This window comes from Panulirus ornatus, chromosome 36 (assembly GCF_036320965.1).
Source record: "Panulirus ornatus isolate Po-2019 chromosome 36, ASM3632096v1, whole genome shotgun sequence".
Taxonomy (NCBI): domain Eukaryota; kingdom Metazoa; phylum Arthropoda; class Malacostraca; order Decapoda; family Palinuridae; genus Panulirus; species Panulirus ornatus.
This window is the reverse complement of record NC_092259.1, coordinates 13853478-13881208: the sequence shown is the minus strand read 5'-3', so window position 1 is coordinate 13881208 and position 27731 is coordinate 13853478. Positions and strand designations below refer to the sequence as shown.

Below are 27731 nucleotides of genomic sequence, written 5' to 3'. Positions count from 1 at the left end.
GATTTTTAGTACTGTAGGGATGAATAAAATGCAATAACGTCAGTTTTAAAGTTACGTAATGCAAGTGCGGCCCCCGTCAGGAAGCCGTATGAGGATGTGCTTGGACCAAGTGGCAAGCATGTGAGGGAAGGAGAGCTTGGATCACCGCTTGATAGAGGTGTCTTGTGGGAGAAATGAGGGCTGAAACTACCACGTTCGGGCGAGGAGTATCAGAAATACCGTATTGTAAGCGTTTAATGACTGAGATGTGGGCTAGGAGTACGATGAGGCGTTCACATGAGAGAAATGAGGGCTGGAAGTACCACGTGGCAAGCGTATGAGGGAGGTATGGTGGCCGTGTGCACCACGAGGCTGGCGTCTGACGAGGAAAGAATAAGTGCTGGGATCACCACGTGACTGCCGTGTCATGAATAAAGGATGAATGTAGTGTTGAGCATTTGGGAGAGTTTTACACTTATGTTGCTGAGTTTTACCCTCAATTATGTATGAGTACAAAAACCTAAGTTTATATTAGGTCCGAATGTGCATAGCTTGTGGGTCAACAGTTACCCATTACATTTATCACACGATATAAACAATTCTATCGGGATGATATCTATCACGTACAGCCTCATAAACCATCACTATCTTAAATACGACGCGTCAGAACTCATGATGTAATCCTAATAAGTATATATCAATGTTTGTATATGCGCAAGTAGTAGTTATTAGGGAAATTCCTAGTAAGATGAGACGAGATGGTAATGACCACCTTGGTGTTGGTAGTGTGGGCATCCACCTACCAGCTCCCTGGTGGGTATTTTTAGATGTTCTTGATATCTTTAAGTACCGACTACCCGTCCGTGTTAGTCATGTGCCCATAGGTGGTGGTGAGCCTCCCCAGCCGGTTGTGCCGCCTGCTGCTCCCTTACCTAACCCCGCCATTCCCAGGCCCCTCCCCGTCCGGTCCCAGTCACAGAGATAGATATGAACAGTAAACCAACTATAACATTAGCAGCAGATATCCATCTTCATAAATGAAGATATTCAATCCAATATTAACACATTAAAATCTATGTGTATCTGATTGCAAACTGTATTATTACACAAGTAAATTGTGCATAAAACATGCAAAAATGTATAAACCTTTTTTCTTTAAATAGAGATGGGAAGACATTTGGTACAATATAAAAAGCAGCATAAGTTGATGGTATATGTTTCAACATTATAATAACTAAATACCTGAAAGCAGCGCTAACTATATACTTGGCCTGGGAGGACATGTAAGGTCTTGATGCTATTACATAAACTTATACTCAACAAATGTGATGATGCAAAAGATAAAACTCCTTATTCTCTTTTGTATGATGACAACCACGTTTGCACTGGAATCTTCATACTGTACAAAAAATAAAGAAAAATGACATGCAGGAAGGTGGATATGACTGATGCTGACTGCACTGGGTGGGCCTATCGATTGGTGCGTTTGTTATCCAGTCTAATTAATACCTATATCAGTTATTCACCCAGGGTGGTTTTTAATTTGTTGGGTTTTTAAGGCCAGCGGCCTGTGGGGAAGGTCATTCATTACGCCTGCAACTCTTAGCTAGGACCATTACTTACCACTACCACATACACTCAAATATGACGGAACGGCACACTAAGCATAATGAATTGTTTACTGTGAACAGGGCATTACACCCAGTAGTCGTCACGTCGTGCTGTGATTAAGGGATTACAGCCTGTCAGTTTACCTTCATTCTTAATGACGTCAAATCTAATGCTGGCGGTCTCAGTTCGGATACGATCCGCTTCAATATGCACCAACTAAACTGACAAAGTTTGTCTCCGAGCAAGGCAGCTCAGCGAACCAAATACTGTGTCTAGTTGACTAGGTGTTTCTTAGTCATTTCTGTGGCGTAAAGCGTCATGATACACTGCCGTACTCCAGCTGGTGCTGTGTGGGCTGCGTCCTCGGGAGGATCGTTGCCACACACTACATGAAACACAATTGCACCTTCCAACTTTCTTATTCTTGACCTCATTCAAGTCACATCAATAGTAAAATTTTTAATAGGAATGATATAGACATTAATTTGAGACCAATTTAGTTAAAGAGTTGGTTTTCATGGGTGTGATTATGTGCTGCCGTGAATAGGCCTGATGCCATATTTTCCCTTATCTATATTCTATCATTATGTTCTATATTCTACCATGTTTGGGAATTAAATTCTAAAAAAAAAAACAATATAACTTGGTTAGGGTTTTCATGAGTCATCATTACACTGCGCATAGCAGCAATTGTGGAGTTAGTGTTCTTAATCAAGTAAAGGAAAAGTTGGACTTAGAAAGTCTGTACTTGTGAATCACTATTATATTCAAAGAAGTACAGAGTACACGTTGCCTCAAGCAGTATCACAGGGTAACCTCAATGTTGCACATCCTTACTCCTTAGCGTACGGTATATAGAAAACTTACGAAAAATCTTAGTTTTTCATTTTACACAATGTTTATGTCAGACTAACGTTTTCTCATACTCTCGAAGTTCTCCTATGATAAAGATCGATTCTGCATGTGGTTTTTGTACACCGTGTTTGTCTGTACTATACTGTTGGTACGCCTGCCACGCGGTGCGGCTTAGTTCACTCGACCCTTACCGCACAGGAACTTCCCGCCAGTTCCTGACCAATGACTGGCTTCAGCCACACCTACGTTCACCAATCACAGTAGCTTATTCATACGTCATGGGTGTTTCCCATCGCCATTGGCCAATGTCACCGAGACATTCTAGAACATTCCATCAGGATCGTCCGCACAAAGCCCCGGCCCTTACCAAACCTCATACCAGCCGAGACCAGGAGAGGGAGCGGACGAATTGATCTTCTCTGCTGACGAAATATATCACGTTAACCGTAAGTATTTATGAAATAGTTTATCCTCCTATTCCGCCCTGTGAAAGATTATGGTTATAGCTATGAAACTAAATCGCAAATACAGAGTGAGGTAGATATTCGCTGTGGCCCAGATTGTGGTAATCCTGCTTTTCTGCTGCTACCGGTGTGTTACATGCTATTGATTTTGATTGTATCGTACTCATTTAGTTGGATTTCTTTTAACTGTACTCAGGTTTAGTGAAGAGAAAGTGGCTAGTTGCCATTTCTAGTATGAGAATTAAAACGGACTCCTATCTATGAAGTGTCAACGGACGCGGCTGTTCTTACGTATCCTGGACTGTATGAATACTGAAAATGTTAATAAGGCAGTTTTAATTAGGCTTCGTTTATAGTACTTGCATGAGGGAATGAGAGGGTGCATGGATTCTTACATTTTATGGAACGTTCTGGATTAGAATCGAGTTAGCGGAAGGGACTCCACACTGGTGTAGAATCGATTAACTGGCAGGTTGCCACGTGAAGGGCTGATGATAATGGTAGATGAGGTACTGATAGATGAACGTATTCGCACCTATTCTGTAATCGGAAATCTGAGTACACATTAGAAACGCTACTTTTTTCGTGTAAAATAGCTAAATGATTAAGTTGAAGTGCAAGGCAAGGGTCAATTGTATTTGAGAATGTTCCAGGGTTGATGCAATCTAGCATATCCTAAACGAGATGGGATTAATACTACCTGGTCGGCTTTGCCGCCTGCGTTGGCCTAGCGTAAGCACGCCATTCCCAGAACTCCGTTTTGTCCCAGTTAGATGTAACTATATTGATATTAGGCCAACAATTTGCTAGTTTATATCTACTTAAAATCTCAGGTCGCTGGGCAGCCAGTGATTGTGATGACGGTTGTCAAGGCGATCTTTTCAGTTTCCCTGGTTTATAATTGACTCTTCCACGATAAGTGTACGTAGACATTTTGAACCGCAATTGAACACAGTAAATCTTTTGCTATTAGCATAATCCATTACGGAAATTATGGACGAGAATATTTCCCGTACAATTTATTTTCCTACAGCCAAACTTGTGATACATGCCTCCACTTACTTTACGTGCTAATTCCTTACTTTAGTCTTGAATATTTTGCTCCTAAATAGCGAAATAGTCGCCATAATTGGCATCACCCCCCGCGGGAGGGATGGGGTCTAGGTGGGGAGGAATGTGATGGGGGGGGGGGGGGTGAGTAGGAGGGAGGCATATGGGAGTCTTGGAAAGAAGGGCGATTATGCTGTGGGATGAGGGCCGGGAAAGTTGGTCAGTCAGCTTGTACAACACTAGTGGCGGGTTCGAGTGATCAATTGAAATAGGTGGCATGCCCTAGAGGGTGCGGAGGTTAATGAGTATTGTTAGTCTAATTCATACAACTGTACATTTATTGGCAATTTAAAGCTTTAGATATTCAAAAAATTGACATTTTTATACATGCACATTTATTGAATTTAAAGCTTTAGGTATTTGCAAAAATTGACGTTCTAACTTGCTATAAGCATAGTAGTACTTCATTTGTTTTATTCTATAGTTTAAAAATTAATACTTTATCAAAACTAGCCTAACCTGATAACCAAAATAAACTAAGGTTCGTTTGTAGCTAATATTGGCTGCTTGCTGTGGTTTTAACATTCGGCGCTATTTTAAAACAACCTTTACTGTTACTTGTATATTTATACTAGAATAGTTCGCTAATATTTGTAAGCTGGTAAAATTGCTTTAAAGTGGGCGTGTAGAATGATAGGTATGAATTAAAATGTGAATGCTAAAAAAAAAAATGGAAATTTAGTAGTACAAGTAAACCATGCATCATGGCGTGTTCTTCGTAAGAGCTATTTTTAAGCTAAAGATTTTTTTTTTTTCTACCTTGCCAAATTTTACTTTCTGAAAAAAGTTTGAGGGGTTGGAGCTTACGTGGTATTATTCTTAAGGTTTAATTGTATACGTAAACGGGAATTCATTAGTATCTTATCGTCTAATCCTATCGCAAGGTTAGACTGACTGATATGGTGTAACAGCAGCGGCTTTTGCTTGACATGTAGTTGCCGATTATCCTATATTGTCTAATTCCGTTTAGTTCAATGAATTTGAAATGTTACGTAAGTGCTTATTGGCTTGGTTATCAGTTCTCAAACGAATTCCCAGCTTGGCGAGTATGATCACTAAGTAATAGGCTAAATATGAATGTACTAGATTTCTCATTTGAGTAAGGTAGTTTAAATTTTTGTAAATTTTTCAACTGCATTCACCTGCCCAGTTATCCTTAATTTCATGCGATTATCATTTTGATGTATGTTCCGCGACTTGAACGTGAATTGCATAATGGAAAAAAAATACATATGGGCTAAATTGATGCTTGGTTGATTAACACTGTTTATCGGTTAGCCTAGGATTCCTAACTGACCCGTTCTTGAGCCGCCCAACGTCGAGCGCGTAGGTTCGAATCCTGCTGTCAGTTGACTGAACCAGGGCGTGTGAAGTGTCAGGAGCAAACCATGGAAAGGTCTGTTGGGCCTGGGATATGGGTAGGGAGCTCTGGTTTCGGTGCATTATACATGATAGCTGTAATCTGAACTTCTCTCATGCGTGGGGGTAGGTTTGATGTTTCCTTTTGGAGCGGGGTAGCGCTAGTAATGAATGTAGGCTGGCAAGTTTGAATATGTACATTTGTGTATATGTAATGTATATGGGCGTTTATTATACAAGTGTACGAGTGGATGGGCTATTCTTGGTCTGTTTCATGGCGCTGCTTCGCTGACCCGGGAATCGATGATTGTGTGCCTGTGCCGTGCCGTTTCACCAAACTTAAGGAATTTATGCATTATGGTGTGATGAAATTTTTAACTGAATTGGTATGGCATTGCCATTAGCTTATTTAGTGTAATGTATTTAGTTGGTGTCAGTTTGGAATGCTTCTTAGCTTGAAGACTTGGAATATATAGATTTCTAGAAAACTAATGTTAATTTTCTCTTTCAGAAAGATGGGCAAACCAAGCGCAGTGGGCATTGACCTGGGTACTACCTATTCGTGTGTGGGTGTGTTCCAGCATGGCAAGGTGGAGATCATTGCAAATGACCAGGGTAATCGAACCACGCCCTCCTATGTCGCCTTCACAGACACAGAGCGTCTCATCGGCGATGCCGCGAAGAACCAAGTTGCAATGAATCCTAACAACACAGTCTTTGATGCTAAAAGGCTTATCGGCAGGAAGTTTGAAGATCCCAACGTCCAGAGTGACATGAAACATTGGCCTTTCACTGTCATAAACGAGAACACTAAACCAAAGATTCAAGTAGAGTACAAGGGTGACAAGAAGACATTCTACCCTGAAGAAATCTCCTCCATGGTCCTTATAAAAATGAAGGAAACTGCTGAGGCATATCTTGGTACCACAGTTAAAGACGCAGTAATTACAGTTCCTGCATACTTCAATGACTCGCAGCGTCAGGCTACCAAAGACGCTGGCACCATCTCCGGTCTTAATGTGCTGCGTATCATTAACGAACCCACCGCCGCTGCCATTGCCTACGGTCTTGATAAGAAAGTAGGTGGTGAACGCAATGTCTTAATCTTTGATCTTGGCGGTGGTACCTTCGATGTTTCTATCCTGACGATCGAGGATGGGATCTTCGAGGTGAAATCTACAGCAGGAGACACCCACTTGGGTGGGGAAGACTTCGACAATCGCATGGTTAACCACTTTTTGCAAGAATTCAAGCGCAAGTACAAGAAGGACCCATCAGACAACAAACGTGCTCTTCGTCGTCTGCGAACTGCTTGTGAACGTGCGAAGCGTACTCTCTCGTCTTCTACTCAGGCCAGTGTTGAAATCGACTCCTTGTTTGAGGGCATTGATTTCTATACATCCATTACTCGTGCCCGTTTTGAAGAACTGTGCGCCGACCTTTTCCGTGGTACATTGGAACCTGTGGAGAAGGCCCTTCGTGACGCCAAAATGGACAAGGCTCAGATCCATGATATCGTACTTGTTGGAGGATCTACTCGTATCCCAAAGATTCAGAAGCTGTTGCAAGACTTCTTCAATGGCAAGGAACTGAACAAGTCCATCAATCCTGATGAAGCCGTGGCCTATGGTGCTGCTGTTCAGGCTGCTATCTTGTGTGGTGACAAGTCCGAAGCTGTACAGGATCTCTTGTTGTTGGATGTAACTCCTCTGTCCTTGGGTATTGAGACTGCCGGTGGAGTGATGACTGCTCTCATCAAGCGCAACACCACAATTCCTACAAAGCAGACGCAAACCTTCACTACCTATTCTGATAATCAGCCAGGTGTACTTATTCAGGTATACGAAGGTGAGCGTGCTATGACCAAGGATAATAACCTCCTCGGGAAGTTTGAATTGACTGGTATCCCACCTGCCCCTCGGGGTGTGCCACAGATTGAGGTGACATTTGATATTGATGCCAATGGTATCCTTAATGTGTCTGCTGTGGACAAGTCTACAGGAAAGGAGAACAAGATTACAATCACAAACGATAAGGGCCGCCTGAGCAAAGAAGAAATCGAACGCATGGTCCAAGATGCCGAGAAGTACAAGGCAGAGGATGAAAAGCAGAGAGACCGTATTTCCGCCAAGAATTCACTGGAGTCTTACTGTTTCAACATGAAATCTACTGTTGAAGAGGAGAAATTCAAAGACAAAGTTTCCGAGGAGGACCGTAATAAAATCATGGAAGCTTGCAACGACGCCATCAAATGGCTAGATGCCAACCAACTCGGCGAGAAAGAGGAGTATGAACACAAGCAGAAGGAGATCGAACAAATATGCAACCCAATTATCACGAAGATGTACCAGGCAGCAGGTGGAGCCCCACCAGGTGGCATGCCAGGCGGTATGCCTGGAGGTTTCGCAGGAGCAGGAGGCCCTGGCGCTGCTCCCGGAAGTGGATCATCTGGTCCTACCATCGAAGAGGTCGACTAATCACCGCGCCTGCAATCTAGTTGGCCGGATGTAAACCAATGCAAAAATTCATTTATAATTCGGCAATTTTCATGTCAAGATCTTGTTAGAAGGCTTCTTAGGTGCTAGTTCAGCGGTGAGAGTTTTTGTCATTCCATGTTAGTCACCGTTGGGTTATTAGCCATTCAACACCATAATATTTGCCATTGATCAAGTTTGCCCTTGCCTGTCCATGATACAAAGTACCTTAGAGGTACAAAGGTTAGGAAGAACATCACGAGTACAAATTTCAAATGTTTGTGATAGGTAAATAGATGTATAGTTGTGAATGGTTAGGAAACCATCGTAGTCGAGTAGTCTTGGACTGATGAAAAATTTTCCCTGCTGTTGGCATCATTCCTGCCAGAGAGGTCATACTTTAACTCCTGCCGTCTAGTCAGTCAATTGTCTCTGCCAACTACCCCAGTTTGTGCATTCCCTATAGCGAAGTCGCTGTCCTAAAAGGTTTATGGCAGCAATTTTCACAACTTTGAAATACCATTCCATAAGGCCTCGAAGAGAAATAAAAAATAGCAAAAGTTTTATATTTTCTTACCCCTGTTGCAAGTGAATGTTTTAATGACTCGTAACTTTTCTATTACTATTGCATGGATATTAATTTTCATGCAAGATGCTCACGTGAAAAATTCAACTATTTGATCATGCAAATGTTTGTCACTGACAAATAGGTAATGCCGACAGGAAAAGTTAATACTGTCGACTGATTAAATAACTAGTGAACAGATGCTTCCAGGTGTGTTGACGTCAGGCGACGATAATGCCAGGAAAAACACATTCCTCCTATAACTTCCTGCCAACCTAAGTTACTACCTTTACTTGTTTACGGCTTAACTCCTCAAGTACAGGGTAGACGAATATAACACTTTGATGAACCTACTTGAAAAGCCTCATTTGCCAACTGAAATCTGACTGGCCTCTATGTACTTTTTTGGGGGTCATTTATGAGTCAACACATAGCCGAAATACTTTCACCTAATCTATTAAATAAGCACGGATGCAGTTTGAACGCCAAATTAAGCCAGATTTGTCGACACATTATATTGGCTTTCAATAACACAACTACTTTAACATGCAGGAATCTGCTTCACTAACAATAAAATTATGTAGGGAACTAATCGTAATATCATTGATAGTGCAACTGTTTAATAAAATATGCAATTTTTAACTAAGGAAAAAAAGGTAATTAAAATTCGCGAAAAGAAACTATGTTTATCAATTATGATAAAATGCATACATTTCCTGCTTGCAGATGACATTTCAGTACAGCGATAGTGGATGTTTTGTTAAACTATACAAAATCCTCCAACTACTATTTATATATTATGGAGGCTTACCATAATCAAAGAAGAATTTAGTTGTAAATGGAACAATTTTACGCAATGTTTATATTATTGCAGTAAACGCTGTCATACTCCTTTCCAATATTAATTTTGAACAAACCGCTTGAAAGCTGGACTGGGCGAAACTGGTACACTTACGGTATTACTAACGACGCACCAGATTGCCTCTCACTGTGAGTACATTGTTTCTTTCCTGGAAACTGTTTCTACGTTGCTGGTAACCGCTAGTTGGCCTAGCCTCTGACCCAACTTGTTGATAATCGGGGCCAACAAAATAGATGTATCCATACCTCTTACTGGAGTTGCAGGATGTAGGGGGATCAGCCTCACACTAACGACATCCTAAGAGAAAACTTAACTAAATGAATACACAGTTGCCCTCTTCCTACCGCAGCTCACGTCGTGCAGCCTGGATACGTACTCGAGACCGATTTTAGCAAAACTTATATAGGAATATATATATTTACATAATATATATCATGTTGACAATGATGTATGTATAGAAAACAAATGGTCATCGTTATGATTTTACTAGTTAGTTGACTATCGACTGAAGTGGACACCTCGACAACCCGTGGCTGGCAGGACATGTTTACTTTATGACTATGACGACGGGTTAGGAGGTGGGGCGGGAAACGACACACCCAACCCTACCCACCAGGGCTTCTACACACACACACACACACACGACGATGCGTGCAACGCGCATTTTTCTGATATGGCAAGGTTTAAACAAATTAAGCTAGAAACTTTAGTAACTTTTTACAAAATGAGGATTGATAAAATGTAAGAGTGAACGACTGTTTCTATGTACATTAGATACGGCTCCACGAGTGTTAAAACTCTCCCCGAACAGTACAAATAGCTTGTAACACACACTAAACTCCTTTTCCAGACACCATGGATTGGCAAGAGTAACAGACACAAGCATGTAACCACAGTAACTACGACTAAACCACAACAGCAACCATCATAAATACTCAGGTTAGTTACCCTGCACCATCATACCCATGGGTCGTAAAGTCGTGCTCAAGGGCTATACTGTCGTGCCCAAGGTACGTACCGACATGTTCAAGGGTGGCACCGTCGTTGTAAAGGGGTTAAGGCTGTAGAGGTCGCAAGAAGTTCAGTATCGGAGAAGTGAAAGTCAAAGTTGTCTGGCAGGAGAGGTCTGCGCCGCGCAGGGTTAGGGGGAGGGGGTAGCGCCTCGCTGGACGTCAGAAAACCAGTGAAGCCCAGGGGGTCTGGTCGTGTAGTACATGAGCACCAGTGAAGCCCAGGTGGTCTGGTCGTGTAGTACATGAGCACCAGTGGAGCCCAGGTGGTCTGGTCGTGTAGTACATGAGCACCAGTGGAGCCCAGGTGGTCTGGTCGTGTAGTACATGAGCACCAGTGGAGCCCAAGTGGTCCTTCGGTGTATTACCTGAGCACATGGGGAGCCCAGGTCGTCCTGAGTTGTAGCACCAGAAGACAGCCCAGGTGAAACCCAGCACCCATGGGTGGATTTGCCTCCCTCGCTCGGAGCAGCTGACGGGAAGATCCTGTACGACCTTCATGGCGAGATGGGCCGACTCATGAGTCACGGAGCCCTTGGCCTTTGCCTCCTCATCGCCTTCATAAGCCCACCATGTGAGTCTCTCTTTCTCTCATACCCCCACAAACTTTGAACAATGATGTCACTCAGGTACCACAAGCCTTCAGTTCCCAGGACTGTCAGCATCTAATTGGAGTGGATGACGTGGCCACTGAGGGTGTAATCAAAGGGGATGGGGTCCCTGGTGTAAATAAACATGGAAGAAAATATTGTAGGTTTCTGTACTGAATGAGGAATGGTCAGGAATACATGGATCAAGAAAATGTACATACACAGGAATATGTAGGTGGATGGGGCTGGAGATTGTGTAGAAAATTTGTTCGAAGGATGTACGAGTAGAGCAACCAGAGGTCATTATATGAATCATCTTGAGGTCATTATATGAATCATCTTGAGGTCATGGTTTGAATCATCTTGAGGTCATTGTTTGAATCATCTTGAGGTCATGGTTTGAATCATCTTGAGGTCATTATATGAATCATCTTGAGGCCATGGTTTGAATCATCTTGAGGTCACTGTTTGAATCATCTTGAGGTCATGGTTTGAATCATCTTGAGGTCATTATATGAATCATCTTGAGGCCATGGTTTGAATCATCTTGAGGTCACTGTTTGAATCATCTTGAGGTCATGGTTTGAATCATCTTGAGGTCATTTTATGAATCATCTTGAGGTCATAGTTTGAATCATCTTGAGGTCATGGTTTGGATCATCTTGAGGTCATTATATGAATCATCTTAAGGTCATTGTCTGAGTCATCTTGAGGTCATGGTTGAGGCCATGGTTTGAATCATCTTGAGGTCACTATATGAATAATCTTAGGGAACATGTAAAACACGAAAGTGCACAAGGGACTTTTCATCGTGTTTCATTTTTCCTCGAGGCTACCAACAAAAGCAATCATATACATGATATTCTACACCTTATATACAGAATTACTTCGTCTAGAAATAATACGAGACTCCAACAGTTGCATATCTCAGAGTTATAAACATTCCAGTTTAAATACAAAACAAATGGTACTGAGTATTCCCCCGAGCCTACTATATACCTATATGCCACTCCGGTCCGCTCAAAGTACATCGTAAAACACAAATCATACACCTTCATACATCATCCTACGCCCTCCTGCTTCATCATATAGTCAGCATACATCCTCATACACTCATCAGATCCTATAATTTACGCACTTCTTAAGGCATGTCCATACCCCTCATACACACCCTCGCGTCCCGTTATACTCCTCCCTTTTGCAGAATACACCTTTATTCATGCTCCATACACCATACACTCGTGATACACCGTCAAACATCATAAATACACCGCTATGCTTTAATCATACATCCGAGACATTTACCATCCAAACGATACAACCACTATACATTAAGTATGCAACCATCATATACTATGCACCTCATACAATATATATATATATATATATATATATATATATATATATATATGATTTAATTTATTCATTACTCGCGTGCTGCTGTTTGGTACGGTCGGGAACCAGAAGGTCTGGGAGGAGGTACTGAAAAACAGTCAGCGTTATCAATATAAGGTCTTTGTTATGGCAACGTCGTGAGGCAGTAGCCTTGGCTACACTGTTGTGGCCTACGCTGTAACCCCCCCCCCCCCCCCCAACCGAGCCCCCGAACCAAGACCAGAAGAAATCACAGGAAAAATGATGACCGCCAACTGCGTCAAATATAATTCTAGGTCTGGCCGCGATGACTAGAAACATATACGTATTGAATCGTTGAACAAAAGCATTCCTCACTACGTAAAATAATTACATTGAATCTTTCCACTGTTTCTGCCAAAGTCCGATAATCTGAGTACTTTCCATATACTTATTTGTAACACTAGTGAACACCGCCACTGCTGTAAACAAGTTCATCTCGTCCACTGTTCTGATTACTCTCGAGTTCTCTCTGTTTCCAAGATGCTCGTAATACATTCCCGACCCTGGCCTTCTGGAGGACTTTCCTCCGTAACCAAAGACTTTCCCTTTCTAGATAAACCCCTTGAGACTATAGCTTACATGTTTACCACTAAACTGCTGACTCCAGCAGAAATATGTATAAAAAAAATCGTACAATGTTAACATTTTTATGACAATACAGCAATATTATTCATCATAATGTTTAACTATACATCTGTGTGTGTGTGTGTGTGTGTGTAGCGACCTTGGGCAGTGATATCTTCTTGTGTTATTAATAAAATCTCCACGACGACTGCAAAAAGCTGTGGTGTCTACCTTCATCATCTTGAGCACGACACGACGGCGGTGTGAGTCATGAGCATGAATGACCTGACCTCTGACGGGTCATCACAGCCAGTGGACTGCCGTCATGACCAAGAGGTATTGAGGGATACATGATCCTGTGTGTATAGGAACTCACTAATGATCTCTGACATTCACAATGTACAACCCTTCCATCTTACCACATAACGCAGTACTAGGGTAGTAACGTGTGATGTTATAACAACTCTATGGTGTGGTTCCTACGGACCGACATAAAGCAAGGAACAAGGCTACCACAGGCCCATGGGTGTATGTGTTTATACATCAATGTAGTTTTTACCTAAGTAAAATCAATCATGGATGTACAACTAACTTACTTTCGTCTTTACAGCTGTGACAGCGGCAGCCGTAGGTAAGCGCATTCTGACCACTTGGTGGGACCAGTCTAATTGCTCCGTGCACGAGGATACAGTTGGGAAATAAACGACTAAAAGCATAGTGTATATATATGACTGAATACATAGTGTATATAAATGACTGAATACATAGCGTATATAAATGACCGAATACATAGTGTATATAAATGACTAAATACATAGTGTATATGAATGACTGAATACATAGTGTATATAAATGACTGGATACATAGTGTATATATGTTTATATCTGTGTCAATATTGCACACCTATGCAAAACTGATTTTGGGTTTTCACTTTGGTTCCCAGACCCGGCCACCACAGCGACGGCCACCACAGCGACCACAGACCTCACCGGTAAGGATGCCACGCACCAACACACATCACCCACCATTTTCTCCGTCACCCACATCAACAAGTTTAATACCACGTTTTGTCACAAATTTACCAACACTGTGAACTGAAACATTAACTGAAAGTAATATTACCTGTTTTTAAAATATCAGAATCAAATTTAGATTTTTTTCTTTTTCATAAAACGAAAATGTTCATTCAAATATTTGTAATATCTATTCATCTTATTTATTATACTTTGTCGCAGTCTCCCGCGTTAGCGAGGTAGCGTAAGGAAACAGACGAAAGAATGGCCCAACCCACCCACATACACATGTATATACATACATGTCCACACACGCACATATACATACATTTACAATTCAACGTATACATATATATAAACATACACAGACATATACATATATACACATGTACATAATTCATACTTGCTGCCTTTATTCATTCCCGTCGCCACCCGGCCACACATGAAATGACAACCTCATTCCCCCGCACGCGCGCGAGGTAGCACTAGGAAAAGACGATAAAGGCTACATTCGTTCACACTCAGTCTCTAGTTGTCAGTTTGATGCACCGAGACCACAGCTCCCTTTCCACATCCAGGCCCCACGAAACTTTCCATGGTTTACCCCAGATGCTTCACATGCCCTGGTTCAATCCATTGACAGCACGTCCACCCCGGTATACCACATCGTTCCAATTCACTGTTCCTTACACACCTTTCACCCTCCTGCATGTTCAGGCCCCGATCGCTCAAAATCTTTTTCACTCCATCCTTTCACCTCCACTTTGGTCTCCCACTTCTCGTTCCCTCCACCTCTGACACATATATCCTCTTTGTCAATCTTTCCTCACTCATTCTCTCCATGTGACCAAACCATTTCAGTACACCCTCTTCTGCTCTCTCAACCTCACATCTTTCTTACCCTTTCATTATTTACTCGATCAAACCAACTCACACCACAAACTGTCCTCAAACATCTCATTTCCAACACATCCACCCTCCTCCACACAACCCTATCTATAGCCCATGCCTCGCAACCATATAACTTTTTTTGGAACCACTATTCTTTCGAACGTACAAATTTTTGCTCTCCGAGATAACGTTCTCGCCTTCCACACATTCTTCAACGCTCCAAGAACCTTCGCCCCCTCCCCCACCCTGTGACTCACTTTCGCTTCCATAGTTCCATTCGCTGCTAAATCCGCTCCCAGATATATAAAACACTTCACTTCCTCCAGTTTTCCTCCATTCAAACTTACCTCCCAATCAACTTGTCCCTTAACCCTACTGAACCTAATAACCTTGCTCTTATTTACATTTACTCTCAGCTTTCTTCTTTCACACACTTTACCAAACTCAGTCACCAACTTCTGCAGTTCCTCACCCGAATCAGCTATCAGCGCTGTATCATCAGCGAACAACAACTGACTCACTTCCCAAGCCCTCTCATCCACAACAGACTGCATACTTGCCCCTCTCTCCAAAACTCTTGCATTCACCTCCCTAATCACTCCATCCATAAACAAATTAAACAACAATGGAGACATCACGCAACCCTGCCGCAAACCGATATTCACTGGTAACCAATCACTTTCCTTTTAGGAATAGAGCATGTCCCTTATTATGTACTTTAGTTCAGTAAACAGAACTTTTTGCTATGGTATCCAAAGGAGAATCTGTCTGCCATATACTGGATATGTTTTGTTAGAATTATGCACTACCAGGAACAACTGATATATATATATATATATATATATATATATATATATATATATATATATATATATATATATATATATATATATATATTTCACGAGAGGGGAGATACGGTTTAAGCAAAGATGTGGCATGTGACATTGAAACGTGGCACGTTGTGGTCTTGTACGCGGGTGGGTTAAAGAGACGCGCTCGCTGCCCACTATTTTTTTTTTATCCAGATCCTGCAGATATGACACGACACCTTCCTTTTTCTGTACAATTTTCAATCTACAAACGTACGTTCCTAGATTTCTTTTTCATTCTGGTTAATAAACAGGTCAGGGCAGAGGAGCGACACGTAAAGGCGTCATCTCTGCCAAAGCTGGACCAGCATTGAGCTCATTCGCATGACCTTTATAAGCATCAGTGTGGCCACCTGATCAGTATATACGCATTACGACTTGCTATCAGTTACCATAAGTGTTTAAAAATGATAACACCTAATTGATAACCCCTAATGTTTGGTACTGAGTAATTTCAGAGAAAATGTCCATATACATTAACTCACTTCTTAATAACCCTTAGTCTTGGTACAAAGATCATGAAAAGTAACATCTTTAAAATGTGAAAATCTTATTTTTTTTCTATTTCATCTCCAGATACGACAACTGGAGAGTCTTCTACGGCAGGAAGTGACGGTTCTACGACAGCAAGCGATACTACCACTGGTGACGGTAGCCAGGGTTCCGCAAACGCGGGTTCGGGAGGTGGCGACACCACAACTACTGCAGGAAACGATACCTCATCTACAACAAATGCAAACGAGACCTCCACAACTACCACTGCGGGAAACGAGACCTCCACAACTACCACTGCGGGAAACGAGACCTCCACTGCTACTACTGGAGACGAGACTTCCACAACTACCACTGCAGGAGACGAGACCTCCACTACCAATTCTGCAGGAAACGAGACCACTACCACTGCTGCAGAAAGTGAGACCTCCACTACCACTGCTGCAGGAAACGAGACCTCCACTACCACTGCTGCAGAAAGTAAGACCTCCACTACCACTGCTGCAGAAAACGAGACCTCCACTACCACTGCTGCAGAAAACGAGACCTCCACTACCACTGCTGCAGGAAGTGAGACTTCAACTACCACTGCTGCAGAAAGTGAGACCTCCATTACCAGTACTGCAGATAACGAGGATTCTTCTACCACTGTTACGGTAGACGAGACCTCCATTACCACCACTGTAGGAAGTGTGACTTACACCTCCATCGCTCCAGGTAAGGTGCACGACACGTAATTATCTGCTCTGGACCACTTAGGTGTGTGTTTAGATCGCACCAAACAACATACACGAACAATAAATTGGATAAAGTCTGGCGAATCTTTAACACAGTTTTACAATCAAAATGTGTTCAGTCAATAATGTCGTACAACTTTTTAGTTTCATTCACACAGCTATCAACACAGGTAAATCTAGGCGCGTGACACTGTGGGTATTAATAACCTCACATGGAAATGTAGTAAATGTCAGTCAGACTACATTAAACTCTATGATGGTGGTGAATACAACTATTTCTTACTGTATTTCGACCTTATCCACAGGTAACAGCTCGGATGCAAACTTCAACAACCAAACATGTAAGTCTTCACAACTTCACTTTAGATATTCTATAACCCCAAAAGCGTCAGTCAACTGGCTGAACTACTAACGTCATCATGTGGGGATCTCTGCTTGTGTGTAATATCAAATATCAGATCTCTTAATCATAACCAGCTTAAAACCGAAGCATGAGTCATACCATGTATGTAGCCTCGCCAGCTTTGTTGACACTTACAAACGTACCTGCTTCTATGTCAACTACCATGCTACATCCACATAGTATCTTTGGCAACTAATGCTACTTTCATAGACATTTCAGCCATACCTATTCGGTAACCATCCTTATCACCTAATAATAAAAAAAAAAGCTCAGTTTTCGGCTAGGCTGTGTCATATGTCAACTACTGTATTACAATACCAACTCATTACTTAACGTTCAACCAAGTGCATAATGTATGAACCATACTATTCATTCTGTAAACATTCATGTATATCTGCCATCTATCTACCTATATTTACCTCACCCACTTACCCAAAGTGTGCAACTTAAGCTCATTTACATCTAATTAATAATAACTCATGACATCCCAGTTCTGTAATACCCCAACCGTGTATTTTCAGGCGAATGGCTACCTGATACCCTTTCTATTTATTCACTTATCACACCATATACAAGTAGGTTATCGTTACATTTTCATAACCATCCTTGAAACAGTGTTTACCATTAGCAACTAAAACCACCGCATGTCATTACAGACACCCCTCTGCCATTTCCACTCTTCAGGATTAAGCATGATACTATCCCCCCCCCCCCCTTTTTTCATAGACATGGTAAAGACAATATTGATTTTCAACAACCAAACTTGCGACCATATCTTCCCTGAACCATCATTATACCATTTACGAATACCCACTACTCACACAGGATCCCAAACTTCTTAATGAAGACTAAATGAGTGTTCATTATGTTGCTTTTCTGATACCACCTTAATCATAATATACTACTACTACTACTACTAATAATAATAATAATAATAATAATAATAATAACAATAATAAATTGCCATAAGCATGGGTAAAATAAGTGCTTGAGTGACCAAAACATTAAGCCTACTCTGTGGCTTTCGTTGAGGTTAAAAAAGCCTAGAAACACTGAAATTATCGACTCTATGTAGAATGAAAATTTGAAATAATCAATAAGTACCGTAAACTGTTGAGATGAACGTACATATCAAATCAGTGAAGTATGGAAGCGTATTTATTTACAGAAAAAGACCCAAGCCCTACGTTACTCCCTCCAGCCACGTTTGTTTACAAAGCCTAGTGGACGCGTCAGTAATCTTCAACCATAACATGATACTATCATCATCATACCACTTCCCATTTATAGTAAACCTTCATGACACCTACTTGCTTCATGTAATAACTTCATTGTTGACACTGCCTCTGCCTGCACGCTGACGTGGACTTGATCTGCAGCCACCAGCCTCAACAACACAGCGTTAAGCACTTTGCCACCTGAAGACCTGGACGACATTACCAGAGGTTAGTGAAAACTCGTATCAGTCTCGATGTCTCATTCAGCAGTCTCGTTATCTCACTTCACAGTCTAGTCCGTCACTTTATATTCTTTCTTATTCCACTGTCTAATTCTGAGGGCATCGGTGTTTTATCATCTGTTTTACTGCATAATGATTTTCTGTTTAACTATCACTGTAAGTATACGATTTTTCACCCAGTACTCTTGTCATTCTCTACATAATAATCGTTCTGGCAATACAGGTGCACTGTTGGCCAGGTTAACTTATAAAAGGCGGCGTCACAATAGCACTTTTTGCGTCAATATTCCTTGAGGACTGTCATTTTTCAGAGGGCGCTGTGTCACACAAGCATACAGCAGACAGAACCAGCACGCTAGTCGCCATGCATGAGCCAAGTGTAAACAAATATTCGTCCGACTGACCAGTCAACAACACCCACTATTCTCCTCTAGATGATTCACGTCTGTAACGCTGCGTATAGTAACTGCTGTCTATAAATTCAGAAGACAGACGCGTCCAGGGCGAAGCCTGGGGTAGACTCGGACTCCATAATGAAACTGAAAAGACCGCCCAGTCGGTCTCACTCCTGACTGAGGCTCCGAACGTGAACGAACGAACATGCCAAGCGTATTCAGGAATATCAACATGTGAGAACAATACATATTGAGGCAGTTTCTCAAAAATGAGAGGCAGGAATTTATCTCAAATTTTATTTAGTTGTTGAACTTGGCTCCATATTTTATTTTATATGACTATCCTCGTTATCGAGTTTGGATCTTGACCGCGAAAACTGATGTAAACCAAGCAGTCACAAACGAGGAAAGATGACGTCGCCTTCACCACACGACGGTACGGCAGACTAATGATGAGTTTGAGGGTACGGCCTCTGAGTACGACCTGACGAGCCCTGGGCACGAGCGACCGTCCAGAAACTGACGTCGGAACCTCACACAGATACGAGGGTCTGGCATCCGACCTAATCCTTTGGGGTGATTTCAGTCTTACGTCCGTGCTGGAGGGTCGCACCGTGGCACTCAGTACAGCTGTACCGTCGTGCTCAAGGTATTAACGAGAGTAACATGTTATGTCTCCCCACAGACAAAGTGCCTGACGCTGAGAATGATGTGGTGAAGAGGACGACTTTGATGATGTTCCTGAATGTCACCCTTCCATCACTGTGTGGTGAGTGGTGATCCCCCTGGCTCACGTGTATGAGAGAGAGAGAGAGAGAGAGAGAGAGAGAGAGAGAGAGAGAGAGAGAGAGAGAGAGAGAAGTATGCTACAGTAAGAGAGATGGCGACGGTAATTCGACGCAGTAGGGAGACGGACAAGGTTGAAGAGACGTGACAGACTAGCTCAAAATACATACACTATGTACGCCATCAGGATAATACATAACGAAAGGTCCTTCGCATGATCTTACGAGTGGGTTAAATCAATTTGCCCCGAGTGTCACTAAGTTGACTACCAATATTCGGGTTGACAAAAAGAAAATCAGTCAGGTGATGACGTGGGTGGAAGTCACCATGGGTAACCCTGAGAACATGGAGGTCGCAAGGTAGCGGACCGTCACGCATACACGGGTCGCCCATGATCATGCCAACAAAGGTTCGATTTCTGACATTAACACTTAAGACATGTCAACACTCAAGACATGTCAACACGTAATAAGTAAAGATAATAGTAAACAAAAGAGTTTAGACCTTTACACAGGTCACAAAGAAAAGGTTCTTTCGCGCACGCGCGCGCGTGTGTGTGTTACCTGAAGAATATGATGGTGATATGTAGTAATAACTAGTTCCTTTGATAACTCGGATCAGGATTTTTGGCTTTCAATTTCTTGAGTCGTATTTTGTATCTCCACCACATACTGAGGTGAATGACACATGTACACTGCAGGGAGTACACACACACACACACACACACACACACACACACACACACACACACACACATTTCCAGTGTACATTCTGAGTTCTAAAACAAATATGCACTTTATGATTCCAAACACACAACACCATGAATTCTAATCCAAATCTGTACTTTACAATGTGACTTCAAAGACACACTGTCACTATCCCATTGATTTCCAAGATTCTTTTACACACTACACTACTAGTAGGATCAAATACACACGTGCAGCGTGGATGAGTGTCAGAGCGGTGTATGGAAGAGTGAAGTGAGGGTAGGCATCACAACACTTACCATCCCAGTAACGCATGTGTTTGTATGTGGCATCACTCGGCCACGTGCACTACCACTCACTGCACGTAGCAACGGTGCAGGTGGAGGAGCAGTTTAACCAGTGAGTGTTCTCGTGTCTGCAGGTCTGATCTTCGTGATCGTAATGTTCATGTGCTGCACCACGGCCGACTCCTACCTCTGTCTCATCTGTAGCGGCAACCCATAGTAGCTACAAACCCACGGCCTCCTGTCATACCCACCTCCCACCTCAGCGAGGACGAGTGAACTGCCTAAACCCTTAGAAGTCGTGTTGAGACCCTACGGCATGAGGTCAAAGGCTATCACACATACCTGAGTTGGTCGTATCGTCGTGTTTACGTCGTCCCATGCTGGACGGCGGCCACTACCACCTGCACGGCAGACAGACTCACCTGAAGGTAGACAGAGAAACATGAGTGAAGGAGTTGTCCTGCCCCTACGCACCCCTCACACTGACCTACGCCCTGATATAAACATATGAAGATTACAAGATGCTACAATGTCTCAGGAAGATGAAGAAGGAAGAGTCCAGTGTATGATGATGATGAGGGCAGAGAGATGGAGTAATGGTATGGGAGGAAGAGCGAGGAATGGTGGTAGACATGAGGAGGAAGGAAGGACAGAGGGAGTGATATTTTCGTTACAGACACCAAAAGTATCACATCATAAACGACAATTCCTTTTGATGAGAAAAAATTGTAAGATAGCTTAATTTTAACATCGAACAAGGTAATTTCGATACGTAATGTAGCACAAACGTTACGAATATTTGTGAAATGCATCTGAAAATTTTGAACAGGTCATGTGAGTTACGAATGATGTGTCACTCAATTAATGAGATCAATTCCAGTTGTATGAGCAATACAGATCTGTCGTTTACCCCATGTTTTCTGTAATACACTTGGTGGTGTCTGTTCTCTTCAAATATTCAACACATCAGTAAGTTGTGTAGAGCTACTCTAAAAGTCTTATCATTTAGTTATTGTAATAAGTGTGTGTGTATATATATATATATATATATATATATATATATATATATATATATATATATATATATATATATATATATATATATATATATATATATATGGGATCCCTTAAACAGCTAAGGAAAAAGGGAGGTTTAATGATGATAAACTACATGACTATACATCCAAAGCCTTATTATTATTACCCATACATAGAGAATAAGGATAAACCATACAGTTATATGTTTTTCATGCTCCAATACCTTCTTCCTATTCCATATCAAGGGTGTTTAGGCTGCAGTGAATTCCCATGTCAATACATGATTGGTCTTTTTATGTAATTCAGATTTCATTACATTATACCCTCTGCATCTCTTGCCTCTCAAGCCTTTAGCCTGCTTAACTGATCTTTGACAGACGAATTTCTCAGAAGAACCTATGGAAGTCTTAAATCATATCCAGCCATCTCCACTTTATTTTTTCTGTTCTTCCTATCTTATTCTGCTGTATTAATTCTTACTCTGACACCCTTGAAATACTGGCTGGGTGGAGTATCACCCGTAACTTATACATCGCCCATTCACTGAGCCTCTTATTAAAGATCTCTCTTTCGCTTTGTCATCCTCCCCCTTAATAATCTTGTCTAGAGCTAACTCATGTGTAAATATTACATTATTAGCGCTTATATGGCAAAAAAAACTTGGAATATAACCAATAATAACCGATAACAAAACGTCGGCCAATTTACAGATATAGATAAAAAACTTAAAGTTTACTTATTACACACAATCATGTTATTTCACAATAAATTACCGCATTTATATTTTGATGTGTAATCATCGGTATTGATTTGTTTTAATTTATATCTAACTTGCATTTAAAAAATCAACTGAATTTTTTGGAATGTAACCGAGTTGATTTTCCATATATTTTATATATAGTTTCAGCCTTTTGTTCTACCCACCTTCGTTTGCAAGAGTAATGACCTCATAACAATCATGGAATCTACACATCCGTACAGCTAACACCAGTCTTGAAATTATTATGAATATAATGAACACAGGATTATTCGTTACCATGTACCATTAACCATATTTAATATATTATGAAGACTACATCTGAAATAAATGTTTCTATATACATGTGGAGCTGTACGTATTTTTTTTTTCTTACTTAATTCAGTCAGTCAAGTCAATCAGTGATGCAATGTAGTAACGAGAATACTTCAGACCAGACACAAGAGAACAATCAAATGGATCCTACAACTAGGGTTTTAAAGAAATGTTGAGTGAGTGTTGGAGGGTTGGAGAAGGGTACAACAACCTTGGCCCAGGCCTACCTGGCCCATTTTGGCGTGTGAGCCCCACTCCACGGCCTCCATCACTGACATGTGACCGATAAAACCATGAAATGTATGCAAATGTTACTTTAAATCATTAATGCCTATTTGGCATCCAAAATTTGCAATAAGTCTATAGTTAACGTAACTAGACGTCGGCCAGAATATAGATTTAAGTGAATACTAAATATATACTTATTACACATAATTATGTTATTATACAATAATTTACTGCATTTATATCTTGTTGTGTAATGATCTTATTTGATATTTGTTTTCAATTTCTTTTTATAATTTACAATATCAATTAAAAATCTTTGTTTGGAAAGTAACGGAATTGATTTTCTATATATATTTTTTTATATAACTTATCCTTAACTTCATTTTCTCTTTTCATCCTTTTATCCTACCCATTTTCTTTTACAAGAGTAATGACCTCATAATAATCATGGAACCTATACATTTTTGCAACCAATACCACTCTTGAAATTACCATAAATACAATGAACATAAGATTATTTGTTACCATGTGCCATCAACCATTTCTAATATATTATGAAGACTACATTTGAAATAATTGCTATGATATAATATGGAACTGTATGTATGAATATTTACCTAATTCAGTCAATGATACAACATTAGAACGAGAATACTTCAGACCAGACAGAAGAGAACAATCAAGTGGATCCTACAACTAGAGTTTTGAAAAAATGTTGAGTGAGTGTTGGAGGGCTGGAGATGGGTACATAACCTTGGCCGAGGCCTACCTGGCCCGTTTTGGTCTGTGAGTCCCCACTCCACGGCCTCATATGTCTGATAAAACTACGTAATATATGCAAATATTACATTAATAGTGCCTATGTGGCAACCAAAATTTGGAATAATAAGGTAATATCCAATAATAACCGATGACTATACTTATGCAAGGATATAGAAATAAATAAAAAACTTAAAATTTACTTATTACACATAATTATGTTATTTTACAATAAATCACCACATCTATATTTTGTTGTGTATTTGTCTTTATTGATATCTGTTTTCAATTAATGTTTAACTCAAATTTGCAATACAAATTGAAAATTTTTGTTTGGAATGTAACCGAATTGATCTTGCATATTTGTATATAGTTTATCCTTGGACTTCATTTTCTTTCTTCAACCCTTTTTATCCTACCCATTTTCTTTTACAACAGAAATGACCTCATAATAATCATGGAACCTACACATTCTTGCAGCTAACACCTCTCTTGAAATAATCATAAATACATTGGGTTATTCGTTACTATGTGCCATTAACTATTCTTAATACATTATGAAGACTACATCTGAAATAAATGATGTATGTACGAATCTTTATTAGGTTTAGTCAATCATTGATACAATGTAGTAACGAGAATACTTCAGACCAGACATAAGAGAACAATCAAGTGGATCCTACAACTAGAGTTTTGAAGAAATGTTGAGTGAGTGTTGGAGGGTTGGAGAAGGGTACAACAACCTTGGCCGAGGCCTAACTCGCCCGGTTTGGTGTGAGTTCCCACTCCACGGCCTCCACCACTGACATGCGTCTTTGATAAAACCACAAAATATACAACAGTTACCCGAAATATACTAGTACTACAAGTCTACATCTAAATTGCTCAAGTTGTCTTCAAATAAGCTGGTAGGACAAATCTGACATAAAACGAAGGTACTGGTAGCGAATCAGAGAGAAAATATATGTAAATTACTGAGACATTAACAAACCCTTATATGAATGTGTGAGTTGGTCAAGGACGTGTTTGACCGAACTGAGGGGCCGAGCGCTCTTGACCCACTCTACATAAATGGAGACGAAGTCAAGAATAATACGTGGGATTTTACTTGCTCTATTGACGAGATCTATCGTTTCTTAGAATCATAACCCCATTTCTGCTGCCATATTGGTACAAAGGTGTGTGTTTATCATCATGATAACAGCACAGTCACAATATTCATATCATTATATAGAATATGAACAATTTCCAAAGAACGGTACTGATGGATGCATTTACCAAGGAAACAAAGCCCGACGTATGATAACAAGCTTACAATTTGTAAGGCAAAAAATTATCTACATTACACCAATAACATCTTACTTTTATCTAAAGCCAGTTCGGTGGAGATTTCTAATGCCAGAAAAGTAACTATATGGAACAACGAAGACTAAGAAGTTTATTGGTACTACTTATTCTTATCACCTGCCTATCCTACTTCATTCTTATCACCTGCCTATCTAATTACGGCCAACTCTTAGTAGGTTATCTGGTGAATCTGCCTCACAGTACGTGAACAATATACTGAAACAATTTCCAGTCTTTCTATTCCGGCTAATACATTAACTTCACTTAACCCTCATATACCTAATCAAAATATGTCTATTATCCCACATGATGGTTCTTGAGTGGAACACCTGCATACAATGTACAGTGAATGTCTATGATGGTGGCAGAAGATTGTCACGCGGCAGATGTATCGAGCTAGTATCTCTCAACAGTGGTGTATAATCAACCCTACATCAGCACATAGTAACTCAGTATGGTAACTACATCTCTGTGTTGGCTTGACTCGCCCTTCTACGTCACCAACAAAAGTATCACCAAGATAAGAATGCCATCCTCGCACACTTACCAGACACAAAGCTGTGGGCAATGCCATGTGAAGCCAGGACGGGATTACGTTTAATTAAATCTTCTAATGATGACAGACTGGCAGTTTCTGAACCAAGTGCGGGATATTTAAAGATTTATTTTAATATCTTGCGGGTCAAGGGACAAAGAGATAGAGGATACACAATAAACATTTAAAGCATTATGAAGAGATGCATGGAGGATAGTAATGTTAATGTGTAAAAGATCCCGGTTGTGGGTTATGGTTGAAGGCAAACTGTGTCTGTGAGGTGTATGTGCATGTGTGTGTGTGTGTGTGTGTGTGTGTGTGTGTGTGTGTGTGTAGATATTCGCCAAGATTAAGTTCAACGAGGGATCTCGTCAATGAGAATTTGTTCTTCATGTGCCACTACTGGCATGGAGAACCCTTTATGTAACTGTATTGTAGTGGGCTTGTAGGTGGACGTGTTCTGTGTAAAATATGATGAATTTCTTCATCCCCAAAATTGACAGTGATCTACCCTTGTGCAGCGTGACACCAAACCCAAATAAGTAGTCTATACTTACATGTATTTAAAAAAAAAATAAATGTACTATTCAATGCCCATAATCATCTCTTCCGCAATAAAGTAATTATATTTCAATTTTATACACTTTTATTTACAGTGCATCACGTATCATTAATGGAAATATTTCACTTAAAACGTGATGGCCATAATAATATCCTTAAGTCAGTGTTAAACTTCTCATTTTCTATTTTCAACATCTGGTAGCCTAGCCATTTTCTCATACTGAATGAGCTATCTTTTATATCTAAGTAATCACTGAACTCACAAATTCTTGCAGGCGTCACTACTTTTGAAGTAATGACAGACAGAGTGAAAGTGGGATTATTTATTCCATTGGAACGCTATGCACAGATATAAAAGCGCAATTCAAGTTTACATTCTTTCATATATATATATATATATATATATATATATATATATATATATATATATATATATATATATATATATATATATATGAACCTTGCCTACTAACCTACCAACAAATGGCGGCAGATACAGCAACGTTTCCTTGCTAACTCTATGGGCTTTGCACATGATATTCAACAATACATATTAACATAAAGGCGCCAATATACTCGGACTCACACGCTACCTGTGCCAATAATGGCACCCCGAGAACTGTCTGTCATTAACACAAGCTTGGACGACAATTCTTTACAACTGTAACTATTATCACATAGTTAGTATATAAAAATCTTGCCCTCAGGGCAGCCAAAATTGATAGCTACTACTGGTAGCCAGTCGTTTGAGGAAGGGGGTCACTTATAACTTACCTAACACTTTCCATTATATATATAATGTTAGCACAAAAGAAAATTTTACTCGAAACAAGTATTTGACTTCTGCCAAGGATGGAATATTCATCAATATTTTATCATAACGTTATTAAAGAAATTAATATGAAATTTTTTCTCAAGAATATCTAATTCAGATACAAACATATCAAAATTTTAATTATATAAATATAAAAACGTTAACAATTTAAAACTAACGTCCATTTTCTCTCTCTGGATCTCGAAAATGAGTTTATCCGTACAGTCAACAAGAACTATCCATACATGCAGATAACGTGAATGATTTTACATCATCGTAAACACTTAAATTTTTGATAGTTTCCCCCCTCAAATGGTTATGACTAGACTTTGACAACTCTAATGACCCTGGCAGTCGACAGGCTTTACTAACAGCTGTGGGGAGCCATTACATGCAACAATATACATCCTGTACACATCCCATGATGACATAAAGTTTGATGTACAGTGGAGACTGGCTTATCCTCAGTTGTTCCTAT

At 40.5% G+C, this 27731-nt stretch overlaps 3 protein-coding genes across 4 annotated transcripts in view; 2 read left to right on the top strand and 1 right to left on the bottom strand.

Moving 5' to 3' along the window:
• LOC139760390 (isovaleryl-CoA dehydrogenase, mitochondrial) overlaps positions 1-18816 on the bottom strand; it is a 111816-nt gene extending 93000 nt beyond the window's left edge. Inside the window, exon 1 of the mRNA XM_071683515.1 lies at positions 18576-18816. The gene's annotated coding sequence lies outside the window, so the exon portion shown is untranslated. The remainder of the gene's footprint in view (positions 1-18575) is intronic.
• On the top strand, positions 2396-8413 carry LOC139760389 (heat shock cognate 71 kDa protein). Of its 2 annotated transcripts, none has more exons than XM_071683511.1 (2): positions 2396-2891; positions 5890-8413. In XM_071683511.1, the coding sequence occupies exon 2, from the start codon at positions 5894-5896 to the stop codon at positions 7853-7855; it is 1962 nt and encodes a 653-aa protein (XP_071539612.1). In that variant the 5' UTR covers positions 2396-2891; positions 5890-5893; the 3' UTR covers positions 7856-8413. The 2 variants fall into 2 exon arrangements, with proteins under 2 accessions (XP_071539612.1, XP_071539613.1); XM_071683512.1 differs by having other exon boundaries at positions 2751-2891; positions 5894-8413.
• Positions 9593-22060, top strand: LOC139760392 (uncharacterized). Its single transcript, XM_071683517.1, has 8 exons — positions 9593-10863; positions 13470-13490; positions 13804-13851; positions 16210-16842; positions 17168-17203; positions 18645-18710; positions 19805-19888; positions 21034-22060. Exons 1-8 carry the CDS (start codon positions 10797-10799, stop codon positions 21114-21116), a joined length of 1038 nt encoding a protein of 345 aa, XP_071539618.1. The 5' UTR covers positions 9593-10796; the 3' UTR covers positions 21117-22060.
• Positions 22061-27731: the final 5671 nt, after the last annotated feature.